The 18892-nt window shown below is 35.1% G+C and overlaps 1 protein-coding gene and 1 pseudogene across 1 annotated transcript; one reads left to right on the forward strand and one right to left on the reverse strand.

The window, feature by feature from the left end:
- Positions 1-121: 121 nt before the first annotated feature.
- LOC143542069 (F-box/FBD/LRR-repeat protein At1g13570-like) lies at positions 122-1510 on the reverse strand. Its single transcript, XM_077034740.1, has 3 exons — positions 710-1510; positions 463-623; positions 122-373 (listed from the first exon to the last, which is right to left on the reverse strand). Exons 1-3 carry the CDS (start codon positions 1131-1133, stop codon positions 122-124), a joined length of 837 nt encoding a protein of 278 aa, XP_076890855.1. The 5' UTR covers positions 1134-1510.
- Positions 1511-11599: 10089 nt separating this feature from the next.
- LOC143542070 (aldehyde oxidase GLOX pseudogene) lies at positions 11600-13474 on the forward strand (annotated as a pseudogene).
- The last annotated feature ends 5418 nt before the right edge of the window (positions 13475-18892 follow it).

Consider the following 18892-nt stretch of genomic DNA (forward strand, 5'->3'; position numbering starts at 1 on the left):
AAACTCGTCTAGTTCTACGTTAAAAACAGCTAATCTTAACAATTAGAGAAGTTGTCAAAGACAAATGATGAAAGGATTGTAGGTCAACGGGAAATAATAGAGAAGCTCAAAGCAACTAAAACTAGTTGAAATCAATTTCAGCTGCAGTGGAGGCTCGATGGAGCTTCAACAACTTCTTAGTAAACATCAACTGTTCCCCAGTCGTTACACGCCACAAGGGACGCATAACAATCTTTCTTAAGAAAGGAGAACACGCAAGTATATACTTTAACAAGCACACTTCATTCTCTGAACCTGGAAAATCTGTAAACACCACATGTCGAAGCCTCGTTGTGCTGTACTCTACCTCAGGTAGTGGAACTGGGTCAGCAATCTGCAAGAATATATAATAGCTAGTATTCAAATGCAAACTCTATATATGTACGGATAATATGACAAGCGATATGATCAACACATACGTACCCAATTATGTGCTTTGATGTTAAGGGTCTGCAAATTTGGGAAGTGTCTAATCATATCAAAAACGCACGATAGAATGATCACGTTGCTTAAATCTATTTGTGACAATTCAAGAGCCTTGAGGCATGAAAAGGTGGTGGGAATTCTCTCTATAGCACCACCAGCTTCTGTCACCTATTTGAAAAGTGGTTAGAGAATATTACAAATGTGATGAATAACATATGTTATAAAGTTGCCTGTATTACCTTACACCGTAGACAATCCAAATGAAGCTCTTGAAGTCTTGGAAGACACCCCAGAAGTTCAAAGATAGTAGTGAAACTTGTAATTGCATTATTCTCAAAATCACGCAAACACATCGATAGCGTTTTGAGATTTACAAGTTTTGCAATCTGATCTACTTTCATTGTTATTTGTAGGTTAACTTTACCGGGATCACCCACTTTCAAAATCTCTAGTACGGGACACTTTGTAATAAACTCTCCAAATTGGGTTCTTTCAAACTCTACATTTGACAAGTCAACGCTTAGTAGATTTGGAAAACCATTAAAACTAGTTGGAGGACAAAAGCAACAATAAGAAAGCTTCAAATGTTTCAACCCTAAACAAGAGAAGAGATTGGAAGGCAGCTTAAGTGGTATTCCTGTGCTCTTCACAAGAGTGAGATCCGTCATTCCATTTATTGTCTAGAACGAAATCAAATAATTAAATATTCGGCATCCAGTAAGAAGTGAAAATCATGGTCTATGAAGATGGCACACTTTGTAATGGTTCCTCTAAGCTGAACTAGAAGACTACTAATTATAGCTCTCACTTGATTATTATTGTTTCCCTTTTCTCTTATACACTTAAAGAAGCTTCCATCCAATACGAGTTGGCTAAGCATACTCCACCTATGCCTCCAGTTTTTCGACAAGATATCAGTCCTCATCGCAATATATAATGGCAGTTGATCCAGAATATTAGTTATTACATTATCTGGCATGCTGCTAATAAAATCTTCAGGTGCAAACATGGATGCTTCATGTGTTTCGTGAATGAGTTCCATTGTTCTAAAGAAGACACGCATTAATCATAAACATAAAATAATGGAACAAATAGGCATGGTATTCATAAACCATCCTATTCTAGAATTGTTGTAGCACAAATGTGCAACATATAAAGGCTGTGATTAGGACAAGGTCTTTAACTCGATGATCAAACACATTATATCTACCTATATCATAAAAGAGTGGATTTTCAAGCAAACATCTCCTTCTACTTTTTATCAAATCTCCTTAAATTGTCATATGACATTTTGACATTTTTTTTTATTTTTTCCTTTTCACTAAAATACTTTTCATCAAATCTCTTTAAATTACCACATGGCATTTTAGCATTTTTTTTTATTTTTTTCTTTTCATTAAAATACTTTTCATCAAATATTTTAAATTGTCCCATGGCATTTTGGCATTTTTTTTTATTTTTTCCTTTTCATTAAAATACTTTTCATCATCAAATCTCTTTAATTTGTCACATGACATTTTGACATTTTTTTTTATTTTCATTAAAATTAAAATTGAATTCACATAACGGGTTATGTAAACAACCAGACTATGTCAAAAGTAATTCCATTTCCATCCTTCATGCTTAAACCTAACAATTCCCATTAGCCGATGCTCTTCTCAGTCAGAGTTCATTTGTAATCAATGTTTTCAATTTAGAGGTAATACTTAACCCTAATTCTTTGATGACAAACAGAATTGATATGTAATTCTCAACGCTAATTCTATGATGAGATCGTTAATCGTATTCTGATGTAATCCGATAGGACTATACATATTCAATTTAAACGATTCCATTATGCATATTCAATTTACAGATTCTATTGGAATATAAATATTCATATGTAATCCTTAACCCTAATTCTATAATGATTATACCCTAATTCAAAGTATAAATACGATTAGATTAAACATATTCAATTAACGATCGTCATCTGCTTTTGCATTCGTCTTCTACATTAGAATTATAAGTTTTGCTTGTTTTTTTTCTTTGTACATGTGTTTCAATCGATAATCATCAAAATGGGTATTGATTTATCGAATGCAACACAAAATCAAAACATTCATAGGAGATTCGTTGGTAAAAACATGGGTTTCGATAAATTAATTATATTCTTTTGGTTCTGTGATTAAATCCAATTTATGAAATGGGACTTCTCAAATTTTATAACTTTGGTTTGAAATTAAAGATTTCTATATAACATTGTACAACATGGCCTAAGTTTGACTCAATCGATACGATGATGAAATGGCTTCGATTCATCAAAATTTATCATGTTTATCTAATTCTGTGTCATAAATTAATCAAATAAACTTTTGATTGTTACAATTCTAATTGGTAACATGATTTAAAAATTTGTGCAGATTGTCAAAAACAACAGGGTTTCGATTTTGGAAATAAAATGAGTATCTATTTATTAATTTAATTTTTTACAAGTTATTTGTTCAAAACATATTTTCAGAGTTTGGGACCTCTTTGGGTTTTTTATATGTTTTTCTTTGTTAATTTTTCAGATTTAGTATCGATAGGGAACAATCAAAGTATTAGACAACTTTAAGATTTGGTTTTCATGAAAGCTTACCAATAAATTTTTTTAAAGTTTTGTAATGTTTGTTAACTACTACAAAACACTAATGTCTATTACGTGTATGCTATTGATAATTTTATTATATTAACAAAAATGTTTTTAATTGTTTATATTATCATTTTTTATCGTTTTTGTATTATTATTACCATGTCTACTACATGTGTTTTTGTTTTTGTTTTTTTTAACTATATATTTTTTTACTAACTTATGTATCACACAGGTTCTAACATAGTAACTAATAATGAACGAAAATATGCAGTAATCTCATTAGAGACACAAGTTTTTCATAGACTTAATGATTCAGTATCATCTTTCACGAAGAGATAATCTTATACAAGGCTAGGGGTGCAAACGAGCCGTGCTCAGTTCATTTAACTTACACAGAGCTCAAGCTCGGCTCGTTTAGATCTCTATTTTAAAGCTCGAGCTTGGCTCCGCCTCAACTCATTTGCTATTGAATTTTTATATGTTTATAATTATAATTATTGTTTATATATATTTTCAATTATTATTTTATTCCTCACATAATATATATTATTTATTTATTTTTTCATAATATATATGTATGTGTACGAGCGCTCGAACATATTATTTAGTAGTTAATAAATATACATTATAAAAATTATATATAATAATTAATAATATATGTATGTATGTATGTATGTATGCATTAACTTAAATTCAATTTAGAATATGAAAAAAATAGTGTTTACATCAAAAGATTGGGTTTAAAAGATTGAGATCATGTATAATAATGTTATAACTCCAAGATCTATCAATGTAGTATTTAGGATTGGGTTTGCTATTTGAAAAGGTCTTGTGGCGCAGCCAGGCCCGGCCCATGGGCAGGGCAGGTAGGCTTAGGCCCCAGGCCCACAACTTTTATATGGACCGTCAGTTTTTAAATTTCTTTTTATATATAAGTATTTTAGGCCCAGTTACATTAAAAGAAGGCCCAATAACAAAACAAATAACCAGGGTTTTTCTAAACTTCTAACGTACAAGTTGTAATTTCTAAACCTGCGACTATCTGACTTCCGGCGACCTTGAGAGTTTTTCCGGCCAGCGTGACGGTGATTGGAGTCCGCCTATTACAGGTTTTAAACTTATTTTAATTTTCTATTTCAAAATAGCCGATTACATTGATACATTCTTAAATCAAAAAAGTGAAAAACATTAAACATGTAACAAAAGTGTCGATTGCCCGATTTGTCTCTCAATTCTCAGTTTCTGTATATATTGCAAGTGGCAACATACAAATAAAATAATATTGTAGATCAATTCAATCCCATTTGAAACATCAAACATGTCTGATGTCATGACTATTTTGCATGATCAAAAGTGCATATAGCAAATATAAATATATATATATATATATATATATATATATATATATATATATATGATAAATTGCAAATAAATGAGAATGTTTGATCAATTAGGGAATTAGGTTCACGGTGTATGTACATGTACTTATTAGTTTATCAAAGCCAAGTTATTATTTCATATTTGCTAATGTTAACTTTAATATTTGTTAACTTTTTTCAATTGATACTTGATACTATAATTGAATATTTGATAGTTAATTACTAAATAACTATCAAATATCAATCGATTGGCGATTATTGCTTTTGAAAACGATGTTTTAGAGACCATAGATTACAAAGATTTAATCGAGGGCTTTGCTTCCAAAAATGTCAAAAGAGCATCACGATTCATTTAAGTACTTTTGTTAGTTCATTTTGCTAAAAAAAACATTTTGTTTTGTATTTTAAGATCTTTTGTTTTTCATGTCCCAGGCCTTGGTTTTTTTTTGTATTCTTGAAGACGGCTCTGGGCGCAGCAAGCTTGTTGTTCGTTTGGCTTCTATTTTAATTAATAATTAATAATATATATTAAATTATATATGCATGTATTAATAATTAATATATATATATTATAATAATTAATAAATATGTATGTATGGTCATTGGATTCGTTTTTGCTACTGAAAACATAAGCAGCTTTCATGAGCAACTCACGAAAACTTGAAATATATTCTAACCTGGAACGTTGAAACCGGAAGAATTGTTCGTTTAGATTAAGATTAGGTTAATTTTGGTTTTCGGTTTATATATTAAATTGACTTGGTTAAATGATACCATGATTGATACGGCTCGGGTTAGTCCAGCCCAAGCGAACAAATTCTGAAGCCCAATCTCTATTTGGATTAGTCAACACGAAAACACGGGGAGGTCAATAACATACTCACTCCGTTTTTTATTTTATTTTCTTTTTAACAGTTATTTGGATTATTAGTGGGTCACTGAGCCACCCAATTATCTTCATTCTCTGACTTGGAGATCATCATAAGAAGAAACCTACCATGTGTGAGAAAATTACTTGGCCTAACAAATTTTTTTTTATCACAAATAAAACCTGAACCTGAGACCCTCATTTTAAATAAGTTTTTGCATGTTCATGTTTACTCTTTGACTTGTACACTCTCACCGTATTTCTCTTTGTTTATTGTTTACTGTATAGGCTATCTAACCCGTTCGAGGGTCCATCAACAACGACAGACTTAGGATCTCTTTTCACCAGGGGTGATCGGTGACCTTGATCAAAATTTTATGAGGGAGTAATATTCAGGCGTAAGTACCACAAAAGTATTTTTTTATGTCAGAATCTTGAAGAAACTTTTTAGCACTTGAAGTAAGTAACCATGGATAAAAATCACAACCTTATATCATAATATAGTCATCACACGTAAATATCACCAAGTACATGAAAATTCATGGAGATTGGAGAACGAAGCAAGAATACATGCAAAAGTAAACATCTTGATATCAGAATCTTTTTTAGTACAATATTTGATCAGAATCAACGAATTACCACAATTATGAATTAAGAAGAATAATTGAGTTTTGGATTCCTATTTCTTTTGCACATTGCATAAGAGCATATTTTTCTTTCCCAGTTAACTGAAATAGAAAAGGTAGATTACTTTGAGTTGAGACAAATATAAATATAATTTCTATTAATGTGACCCAGTTATTGATAAACAGAAGAATCATGGTATGCACTTGTGATCCGTTATTGATAAACAGAAGAATCATGGTATGCACTTGTGATCCGTGTACTAGCTAAAGCGTTGCATATGCGTAGTGAAGATCACATTCGTTCTGGTACCGTAGTAGGTAAGCTTGAAGGCGAAAGAGAAATCACTTTGGGCTTCAAAGAACCATGGCATTTGGTCGATGTGTGAAATCCATATCAATGTTGGCTGATAAAAGGAAAGCTAGTGTCCATCATCAAGACTTTATTATGGTGACGAAATCGAAGAATACTCTTCCCAAAATAAGAGAAACATCTCATAATAATATATAGACCCATGTGGTTTGCTTGATGAACTAGATCAATAATTCAATGATCCATGCTTTTCGAAATTTTCGCTTATGGTTGTTTTGTTTCTTTTAACTCGTACGTATAAATTGTGAAATATTCTAAAAGGTTTTTTCTTTTTTAAATCTTGAATAATATAATAAGGTCAATGCCCTTAAGTTTTATAATAATGGCACGTATGAGCACCCACAACATCGGACTAACCCGGACCGTCATGTCAGCACCACACCCACCTCTCTCCTCTTTTTCTCAATTTCTCTCTCCTCCCCACACAAGCTGGACAATGAAGTTCACTCAGCCGAACCCCTCTCTCTCTCCCCCAACGGGTATTAATAGTATGGTTTAATACTAAAAATTACGTTTTTTTAACTATTATTTATCTTTGTCACTAGACCAAGCTAGTTGTAGTATAATAATAATTACGTTACATTTTTTATATTTTGTTCTAGAAAAAAAATTCATTAACTAAATAATTTCAATCTTATCATGTTACATTTTTATATTTTGCTCTTCTAGAAAAAAAATTCATTAACTAAATGATTTCAATCTTATCATTTAAGTGTTAACTAGGATTTCGAACCCCCCCCCCCCCCCCCCCGTAGCAGGGGGTTGTGAAACCATAAACGAAGCTCAGATCATGGTGATCGAGTAGACTTTTGAACGGCTTGGTTTTGAAGAGAGTTTCGTACGTTAAAGTAGTAAGTGAACTTCATTATTAGTCATAATATTAGTGATTGTTACAAAATGAGTTATCTTGGTGCATCATATTGTAGACCCAACTTCAATAGTAGCCTAAAACTTTATATTTATAGGGTCATTGTAGCAGTCTTCAAGTAGATTACAAAAAATTGTTTTTGGCTGGTCTTTGATGAAGTTGCATTGTAGCCTAGAACGTATCCTGCATCTCAACCTGGACACAGGAACACATGTCGACCGGGCCGCGAAGTCATGTTCAGAAAAGTGGATAATTTATGTGGGCCACTTCTAAAAGATGATTCAATGAAAGACCGACTTGTCCCATCTAACACTAAAAACCTGGTTCGCCAAATGTTGGTTCGTTGGTAATGGTGACACTCAAGAAACAAAACACAATATTAACTTTCCATAACGAACTAAAACAAACTTGGTTAGAAAGAATAACAATGCAACATGTATTAAAGTTAACGTAAGCGTTTCCGAGTATGTGACTAAGTAAAAGAATCTAGGATTAGGCTCAGGTTGATACAACGGCTGCAACATACATGCAACATACATTGTTACGCCAAAAAACGAACATCGTCATTTCCATAAATCTATCTAAAGAGAGAAAATCGCATACATAACCATTATACTTCTGAAAGCCAATCAAAGTCAATCTGTTCTAATAAAGTGACAACCATAAACAAATATGATGACGCAATTAAAAAGTAAACGTAAAGTCAACTCGAGGCTCAGGTCGGTATCACAGCTGCATCATAGATTGATGCGCCAAAAACCGAACATCATCATAGCCATAAACCGATCTGAGAAGCGGAATCACAATAGGTTCAGCTCCGCACCATGGCTGCAACATAAGTTGCAATGCCTATAACCGAAACATCATCACAACTATAAATGAATGCCATTAGATTTGTAATGAGGTGGCATCCCTTTCTATCAACAACCGATACATTTCAGTTAACAACACAGGATCAGTTAAACATCATTGCCGGGTCAAAGTCAACTCCCTCAAATTATTCAAGTTATAGTTGAATGATAATGAAATACATTCAAAGTCACAACAAAGCAAAGAGAAATTGAAGATAAATTTGTAAGTCATAACAGAGCAACACAAAAAGTGCAGTTCACCATCTTACGCCGAAGGAGAGACACGGAAAGAGGCCACCGGACCACTGGCACCAACAACCATCGCCGCCTAGAGTTTCCAAACATAATCATCAATAAGTGTACACCACTCGAACCTGTAAAAAGCCACACCAAGTCACAAATAGAAGTCATATAAAAATCTAGTCATAGTTTTGGTTTATGATAATCTGATGACGAACATCTCAGTATATTAGGGCATCTAATGCGGCTAAATAATAAAGGCAGATCATATGTTTAAATTCAAAAGAAAAAATAGTCATCCATCAAATGTTGTCATGCCTTCTTTGTGGTGGCCACATCCAAATCGGTATCCCACGTTTTAGCCTTTCAAACACGAAACCACAGAGTATAAATGCTACCGCCACCACACAATCGGCGACTGAGATAAATCGGAGCCGCAACAATCGAGATCGGTCACCATGTTACTTCCGTGACCACGCTGCCATAAACAACCGCATGTCACCGTGGCCTATGACCATCGCCTGGGGTTACGAATCGGAGTCTCAACAATGGAAATCGGTGACTGTCTTGCTTCCGCCGCCATAAAAAACCACAAATCACCGACAACTAACAGGTGGCGGGCGATATCTCAAAACAACTGAGAGAGATGGATGGGTTCATAAAGCGGTGTTGGGTTCATCGTAATCAGATATAGAGAGAGAAAAAGCCAACAGGTGTAACCCTACAAAACGTGTAAGCTTGTGAGCAAGTATACAACTACCACTGCAGAGAGTACAACCACTGATGCGTAAAGAAGTTCTCTTTTAATATATATACGTATATATATAATTACTCATTGAAATTCTTATGTCTCTTCTATAAATATTAAAATATTATATTTTCTTAAATTCATTTTTAACATGGTTGTAAAATATGCACAAAGAACTAATGTTTAAAAAGTTAACCCTTTACAAGTTTAGTTACGAAAGTTTTTCAACAAAATGCATTTAACATATCGACCCATAAGAACTAAAACTTTGTTTTTATTAGAATTGGGTTTGCTATTCAAAAGGGAGCTGCGGCGCAGCTTGTTGCCCGCTTACCTGCCGCTTCATTGTAAATCATTTGGATGTATCTATGATATTAAATGAAATGCATTTTGCGCTAACATATATCTAAAAAAAGTTAATAATAAATAGAAAGAAAAGAAAAACAAAAAGGACATCCATATACATATATTAAGATCCTAACTAATGTTTCCATGAAAGAACAAACAACGAACGTGGCATGAGAATTTAAAAGTTGAAACCACGAATGATATTCAATACTTTTTTATGCAGATCACAATCAGTCACTGTATAAACCTTTTTTAGTATTAGGTATTGGTACTACTAAAATTTTTGGTCTCTTAAATTTAAAAAATTAAAATGTTATTAACCAATATTGAAACAAATGTTTTTACTAAAGTTATCAAGAATCAAACTAAAATATAAATAATCTAAAAGTTGATAATTTTTGTAATTCTTGATTCACTTGCAAGCTAGTGTATGGATCAATTTACATATTTTTTTTAAATACTTTGGTTGTCTATAGTATGAGAAAAAGAAATTCAGTTATGAAGACGAATTCTGAGTTCAACTTAAGGTAGGAATGGAAATGAAAGGGATGGAAAGAAAGGAAGTGATGTGTTACCGAGTTTCACTAAAGGAAGGAAAGAAGAAAAAGGTGTGTTCCCGAATTTCATTTAATGTGAGAAAGGAAAGGAAAGTGGAGGTTTTGTAGTGTAAAATCTTTCTTTCCATTTTGGAAGGAATTGGTTGGTAGGAAAGGAAAGGAAAATGAAAAGAAAAGAAAAGAAAGGAATGGAAATGTTTTCCTTTCTTTCATTAAGTGAGCTCGTGAACACAGCGGAAAAGTTTTTAAAAAGTACTAGACGAGTGCCCGCGCAATGCAGCGGGTGTTTAAACGCGAACCCTGTTAATCACGTAACAATTATGAGTGTTCATAGTTCGGTTTAAAACCTTGAACCGGTCATCGGTTTGGTTTCACCGCTGAGTTTTTTACTTTCAGTCGGTTGTTTTTTACTTCCTTTATCATTTCAAGTATCATATTTTGACTTAGTTGGAATTGATGATACGGTTAAATTAATAATCATTTTAAACAAATTTTATTATCAATGCTTAAACTGTTAAACCAAACCAGAACCGGACAGTTAATAACAGTTTGGTTTCAATTTTTAATGGTTTAGTTTTGGTTTTGGATGACAAAAGATGGGTACTAGCGATTGGACTCACAAGCTTATAACTTAAAAACAATCAAAACCGACATTTAACATCCCTACGTAACATATTAACTTTTTTAATGAAAAAATTTATAACAATATTATACTCAAATTAAAGAGAATAAAATACTCGTTTTTGTGGTGCAATATTTTTACAAAAATATTAACGTATGAAAAACTTATTTAAAAATCGTGGGTGAGAAGTTGGTTTAAAATTGAAACTAAAAATAGAATATGGTTAAAGATGAGGGGACAAACTTGTAAGTTGGGTGATTTGTGTTTAAAATGCAAGTATACCCCTAATTACACATGTATTTTATGCATTAACACTTGTAAAACTCTTAAATCAAGTGTCTTAATTTGTCCTTATCTGATGTATTATATATAGTATAGATATTACACTTAAAAGTTTGTTAAAAAAATAACTTTAATTTATGGTCTCAGTTTATTTAAAATTCTAAATATTAAGAGAGATGAATTGTCTATTTTTCTTTTTTTGAAAATTAATGAATTGTCTATCTAAAAGATATTAATATACTGATTTCCTTTTGACTCTTAATTTACAACAACATTATTTTACAATAACCTTATTTTATTACTTCTAACTATCAATTTATCGATCAATACCCTTCCGGGTTCTACCCTAACTACGAAAATTCATTTGAGATTAAGTTATTGGTTAAAAAAAATGCTACTATGGTTATCAATTGTATTCGTAAAACAAGATTAAACTAGTCATAACACGAGTTGATTTTAAGTGCTTCTGACATGAACACGACACAAATAAACTATGGTTGTTGTTTTGGTTTTCTATTTTAATCTTTCAATCCGAAATCACTTAACTCACTAACCTTCAAAAATTTATATCCCTAGCGTACACACACATTGGTTATGAAGTAATCTAGTACACATGATCGGTTCCTTAAATCACATGGTTTCCAATACTGGTTTTTGCTTTCTCAGTCAAAATGCTTATGAAACCCCATACATATTAAATGCCTATAACCAAACCTTACCTAACCCCCCTTCTTACATTATATTCGAAACAACATTGTTCACTATATATATTAATGCAACTCAAAACCGTTCACTTCTTAACTTAACTTTTCAAACTCACTATCTTTGTAGTCCATCTATTTCAATTGCCTATGAAACCATCACACATTACTCTCCTCTTAGTGATATGCATGCACACCATCATGGAGTCACACCAGGACCTCCCACGCACGTGGGAAGTCCTGGTACACAACTCCAGGATCGCCTCCATGCACACAGTCGTCACTCGCTTCAACACCGTCCTCCTTCTTGACCGAACCGACCTAGGCCCCACAGAGCACAAGTACCAACGTTACCATTGCCAAATAAACCCAGTACTGAAACCTGAAGATCCCAAGCCTAGACCAGACTGCTTCACCTACTCCGCCATTTATGACCTAGTCAACCCTAACCCACAAGCCCTAACCATCTCCACGGACACATGGTGCTCGTCGGGCCAGTTTCTACCCGACGGCACGCTCCTCCACACGGGCGGCGACCATGACGGGTTCAAAAAGATACGTAATTCACTCCGTGTGATTCGACATCCTTTTGCGATTGGGAAGAGCTTGAAGACATTGAGTTAACACAAGGTAGATGGTATTCCACTAATCAAATACTACCCAATGGATCTATTATCATAATAGGCGGTAAAGACGCCGTTAGCGTAGAGCTTTTCCCTCCAAAAACCCGCGGCGGAGTCGTTAATTTCCCATTCCTTGCTAACTCAGCTGATGATCAAATGGATAATCTTTACCCTTATGTTCATCTTCTCCCTAATGGTCACTTATTTGTATTTGCCAACAACAAATCCGTATTATATGACCATGCAAACAACATTGTACTAAAAGAATACCCGCAATTAGAAGGCGGCCCTAGTAATTACCCGTCCGCGGGTTCTTGGGTGATGCTAGCATTAACCGGAGATTATTCCTCGGCTACCATTGTCATTTGCGGCGGGGCGCAACATGGAGCTTTTAATAATATGACCACATCTGCTCCGGCTAAGAGCAGTTGTGGTCGGATAGAGGCGACCGGGAAAAACCCGGTTTGGGAAATGGAGGACAAGCCGGTTCCTCGGATCATGGGTGATATGGTCATGCTACCGACGGTGACGTGTTTATTATCAACGGAGCACAGGCCGGTAGTCAAGGGTTTGAACTGGCTTCAAACCCTTGTTTATATCCGGTTTTGTATAAACCGGATGAACTGGCTGGTACCCGGTTTTTTATGCAGAAACCGGGTTCAGTGCCCAGGTTGTATTATTCAACCGCTAATTTGCTTCCCGATGGGCAGGTTCTGCTCACGGGAAGCAACCCACATTCCTACTATAATTTCACCGCCGAGTTCCCGACCGAGCTTAAAATCGAAGCGTTCTCACCGGAATATTTATCGCCGATTAATAAGTTCATAAGACCGATAATAATCGAGTTGCCGGAAAAGATACATTATGGAAATGTGTTTTACGTAGAGGTGACCGGGGTGCTTCCGGTGATGGGTTTGCCGGAGGTGAATATTGCGAGTGCACTATTCGCTTTGCATTCTTTCTCGCAAGGGCAGAGGCTGGTGAAGCTGGATGTGTCGATTGCATGGCCGGTTAGACTCGGGTCTTTTCGGCTTGCATGCACGGCGCCACCGGATGGGAGGGTGGCACCGCCGGGATATTATATGGTGTTCGTTGTTTACCAGGGTGTACCGAGTGTGGCAAAATGGTCACAGTTGCTTTAACGCTGGTGGTATTAATTAGTTATTTTATAAATGTTATTTAAAGGAAAGGTTTATGTTTATTGAAGTTGAAATTGTATGGTTCTTGAATTGGATATAATTGAATTAAGGTTTTCTTTTGTAACTGTTGTGGTTTCTGGATTTGTATTAATTTGTCGTTTGAATTGTTTGTTTCGTGTTCAGTTGCATATTTAATGATGCATGGGTTGTAACTCGTTAAACTGTGTTTTAAGTCAAATTTAACGAGGGAAGGGAAAGAAAAAGAAATAAAAATATAAAAAAAAATTATGTTTAAGAGATTTTGTAAGAAAGGGAGGGGAGGCAAGAGGAGAGGAGGGAAAAGTCTAAAAAATTTAAACATATTATCATCCTTTCAAATTTGATAGATTATGAGAGAAAATATTTATGTCTAATTATAACCTTTATCAATTACTAAATTACCCTTATGTCTAAATCCATGTAATAGTTTACTTAAAGGGTATAATAGGAAAATGTATCTTTTTTTTCTTAACTCGGGAACACCTAAAATGTTTAATTTCTCTTCTTTTCCTTTCCTTTTCATTAAACTCAGAAACACGAAATAAAATCATGCATTTCCTTCTACTAGCTTTTTTTCCTGTCATAATTCCCTCCCCTCCCCTCGTTAAATGAGACTTGGGAACACAATGTAAGACTTACACTTAAACTTATCGTAATCATGATCGTAAAAAGATAACACATTTTTAAGTATGTATAAAAATTTTAAGACAAAAACAAGTTAATTTACATGCCTACATGAAAAGGGAGTTGGGGCTCTTCTAGTTGGGTTGAGACAAGTTTGGAGCACAACAATGTAGGTCAAGGCTAGCACCGAATGCCATGTAGAGCATAAACATGAAAAATCATGGGTTTCTGAAAGTTTCTAAATTGGTAATATTTCTAACCCCTCTATACTTTGGCTAAATGATTATTTTGTACCATATATTCTAATTACCAAAAATTGTTTTTTAATATGGTGATCTATTCATATTTGTCATGAAATACTGTAAATGTTTAGTATCATTTTCGGTCATGGTTTCAAAGTAATAGTAGTTGATCTAAATATAAGTGAATTGCTTAGAAAATTTCTTCAACATATAGTATAATATGTGGGCATTATAAACATGGTATCCAACTATCCATGGGTAAGATGGTGTGCTCTTGTGGATCGTTAATATACTACCAACACCTGAAATAGGACTAATAATTGGGTATGTGGGAGACAATTAATAATCACACTTTTATTTTTATATGATACCATTAATTGTGATATTCTGTTTTCTTGTTTCGGTTAATAAAATAAAAGATGAGTTATTATGAGTCGGGTTTGTGTTGGATTAAGTAATATAGATAATGAACTTGGGTTAATAAGGAAACGAGGAAAAGACCATGGGCTTAAGCCCATGACCGATGATATAAATACCATAATTACCATTAATTAATTCATTCTCATACATTCTATACACCACCCAAAACAAACACTTAAGCTCTTTCTATTTTCCTCTCTTTCTCTAAACCGAAATCAAGAAGAAGAATCGATCCGGACCCGAGGTAATGATATTATGATATTGTATGGACCCAAACCCGCTAGATTTAGTCGCGAAACGACGAGCCGACACCCTTAAACCGTTAAAGTCACGAGATCCGGGTGGAATCGGGTATAAACCGATCAAAAGATGACCTTAGGGGTCACCCTAGCTCAGATCTGGATCGCACGGGACGAAAAACGGCGGAAAGTAACTGAGATCTCGCTTTTCCAGCGAGATCCCGGTTTTCTGGCGATGACGACGCCGGAAAGGTTAACGAATGTCAGAGAATGTTCCTGATATTCTCTGACCTAACCTTAGTTCGTTAGCGGAGACATAACGAATTAACAAGCAATTCGTTATGCCCATTCGTTAAGAAGAGATAACAAATTAGAAGCAGTTCATTAAGCCATTCGTTAAGTATTTCGTTAATGGAGAACTGACGAATGAACCCCCGGTTCGTTATAGAAGCCAACTCGTTATAAAAAGCCAGTTCATTATAGAAGCTAGTTCGTTATAAAGGTCCATTCGTTAAGAAATAACGAAGGAGTTAATTCGTTAAAGAACTGGATGACGAACTGGATAACGAACTAAAGTTTGAAGGAATGACATAAAGGTCTCTGAACTTACGATAAAATGGATTAATTACAAAGAAGCCCTCGAACTTTATGAGTTAGCAAATAAAATAATAATTTAGATTTCTAATGAAAAATTGTTAAGACAGTTAATGGAAATAAATTTTTTCCAAGCTGACCTGGTAGCCGACCCCAGCTAGGGGCTCTGCCCCTTGGACCCTGCTAGGGGTTGCCGCCCCTAGAACCAGTGGCGAAGCTTGAACATAAATGTCGAGGGGGCCGGACTCGGTATGCATACAAAAATTCGTAAACTAGAGGGGCTTGAGCTCAAAATTTCGGCCGGAAACGGGTAAATTTATACTATGTGTAAAAGTTTTCGCCCGAAAAAGATAAATTTACACTATCGAGCGAAAAAACGGAGGGTCCGGGCTCAAAATTTCGGCCGGAAACGGGTAAATTTACACTCTGTATACAAATTTTCGGCTGACAAAAAGATAAATTTACATTTCCGAGCGAAAAAACAGAGGGGGCCGGACTCAAATTTTCGGTCATAAACGGGTAAATTTACACGATGTATAAAAAATTTCAACGGCAAAAGTATAAATTTACACTGTCGAGCGAAAAAACGGAGGGGGCCGGGGCCTCCCCTGGCCCCAACTAAGACGCGTCCCTGCCTAGAACCCCGTTGTCAGGGGAACTGCCCCCGGACCTCCGTTCATTGAGGGTTATAAAAAATAAAAACACGATATGGGTAGCGATAATTAATTGATATGTGTAATTGTTATACAGTTAGTCGCGCACAACTAAAGAAAGGAATAACTATTAACGATGAATGTAACCGAGTTCAGGCGAGTTTCTAGCCCCATTCCTTGTTATGTTTTCGGGGCTGTGTGCATACTCGATGTGATTAGTTAATACACTTACCTTAAGTGGGTAAGTGTATGCTAAATATGATATATGTGATAGAGATGAATGATTGCTTGTCGGTACGTGAAAGGTTTTCGAATATTGCGCGTGCTGTCAAGTTATAAATACAGATATGAATGATATATGTAATGTATGGATGATATATGTATGTTATAAATGAATGTAAAGGGATGGCTAGGTACAGAAGAAAGGGACTGAGCCCTAATAATACTCAAGGCAGAAAGGGACTGGGCCCTCAAAATACTCGATTGAGGCCTAATAATACTCAAGGTAGAAAGGGACCGGACCCTAATAATATCCGAGGTAGAAAAGGGATTGAGCCCTAAAAATACTCAAGGTAGAAAAGGGACCGAGCCTTAATAATACTCGAGGTAGCAGGGCGTAATGCTCTTTAAAACGTATGAGTATGTATAGTATTAATAGATATAAAGAATGGAATGAAAGAATAAAAGAAAGAACGGAATGAAGGGGATAAGCATGTTAAGTATATAATATGTGTATTCGGATGCGTATGTATAAGTATGTGAAAGAATTGTATGTTATTTGATTAACTAGAACCCACTCAGTGTAGCTGACTTTTAGTATGCACGCAGTTGAGTAGGATGAGGCACTTCGCTTGACGTGGGCACATGACATAGGAAGGAAGAGACTAGCATCCCAAGGAAGATTGTTATGTTTTATGTTTAATGTTATAAATTTGAAAGACAAGATGTTTAAGACAAGTTATAAATTATTATGTAATGTTTACGAAAGATTTAGTATTCCGTGAAAGTTTTATTTAACTATGATGTTTGGAACTATGTTTATGAGTAAATCCAACATCCAAAATGAGACACCCGTAACGAGACCTTACATTAGTTGTTTATGAGTAAATCCAACGTCCAAAATGAGGCACCGGTAATGAGACCTTACATTAGTTGTGTATGAGACATTAATATATGGATATTGGTTTTTAATACTCTCAACTTTCACTCATTGGCAATAACACTCCCAACTTACGATTTGTCTCTCACCACTCTCAACTTGTAACTTGTTTTCTTCCATCACTCCCGAACTTAACGGGCCCTAACTCCGTTAGTTTTTTTTGCTGACGTGGCATGTATTCGCTGATTTGGCATCCTATGTGGAAATACATTATTTAAAAAAAAATAGAAAACCCAAAAACACAAATATTGTGTTCACACACAGGCACAAATAGACATATATACACACTACTACAAATCCATCACCACCACCTACACCACCACATCGGCCTCCACCACCGCCGGTTTCTTCCAGCGCCGCCAGCCTCCACTGCCTTCACCATCACCATCACCACCAAACCCTAGACCAAACTTTGCTAAATTTCAGTTCTTTTGTTTACGATTTGAATACATTAGTATAGGGCTTTTAATTGGAATAAAGAAACAAGTAGAACACAATGTTTATTACCTCGAATTTCTACTCTATCGTTACCGGAAAAACTCACAGGAAAAACGTGGTGGCGACACTTGAAGATTACTTGTTAGATTCGCATGTAGTTGATGGCGGTGTTTTTTTAACAACAAAGACTGCATAATAAGATTAAAGAGACCGGCGAGTTCCGCCGCCACCGCCACCCGCGTTTTTCCGGCAACAACCACTGCTGGTAATGAAGGCAGTGAGGCTGACGGTGGTGTGAAACTGGCAATATAGGCCAGAAGTGGTGGAGTTTTGTGGTGGTGGTGGTGTAGACAGTGGCGGTGTACACACGGTGGTGGTGTTTGTGTCTACATATATATATATGTGTGTGTGTGTGTACATAGACATTTGTGTGTGTGTGTATACATAGTATTTGTGTTTTTGGGTTTTCTATTTTTTTAAATAATGTATTTTCCATGTAGGATGCCAAATCAGCGAATACATGCCATATCAGCAAAAAAAAACTAACGGAGTTAGGGTCCGTTAAGTTCGGGAGTGATGGAAGAAAACAAGTTACAAGTTGGGAGTGGTGAGAGACAAATCGTAAGTTGGGAGTGTTATTGTCCGATGAGTGAAAGTTGAGAGTATTAAAAACCAATATCCCATTAATCATCACCTAAATTTGTGATAGCATTATTGGAGCTTCAACACATGTATAGATACTATGTATGCGTTCATGTGAGTTTTATAACGTTTTAGTGCATTAATGGTTGGTCGGTCTGCGTTTGTATTTCCCCCCCCCCCCCCCCCCCCTCTTTCAGTGACTGATGTCGGGTTTTGATCATGATCAACCACACAAATTGCCTCTATTGTGGCAAATAACCCTCTTTATTTCCATCAACACAAATTAATGGTTGGTCAATCTGCATTTGTTTTTATAGGCTTTTAACTTTTGGTATGTAATTTACATATTTTTTAAGCAATTTCAGTTTGTTTTAGGTTACATATATTTTTTTGTTACAAGACGCAATACCTTGTGTTTAAAAGATGGTAAATTTACTATGAAAACTCCGTTCCACGTGGCAAAAGCTCCCGATGGAAATGGAGGAGTTTATTCAGGCACATAATCAGAAGTTCGTTTATATATACTTTGTTTATTTAATAA

The sequence above is a fragment of the Bidens hawaiensis genome, unplaced genomic scaffold (assembly GCF_021521415.1).
Source record: "Bidens hawaiensis isolate Kalapana, Puna unplaced genomic scaffold, B.hawaiensis_p1.1 tig00012747_1, whole genome shotgun sequence".
Lineage (NCBI taxonomy): Eukaryota > Viridiplantae > Streptophyta > Magnoliopsida > Asterales > Asteraceae > Bidens > Bidens hawaiensis.

Coding starts and splice junctions, on each gene's coding strand:
- LOC143542069 (XM_077034740.1), bottom strand. CDS start 1,133: ATGACGGATCTCACTCTTGTGAAGAGCACAGGAATACCACTTAAGCTG. Junction 624..709: donor TCATTTGGATTGTCTACGGT/GTAAGGTAATAC, acceptor AGGTGACAGAAG/CTGGTGGTGCTATAGAGAGA. Junction 374..462: donor ACATCAAAGCACATAATTGG/GTACGTATGTGT, acceptor ATATTCTTGCAG/ATTGCTGACCCAGTTCCACT.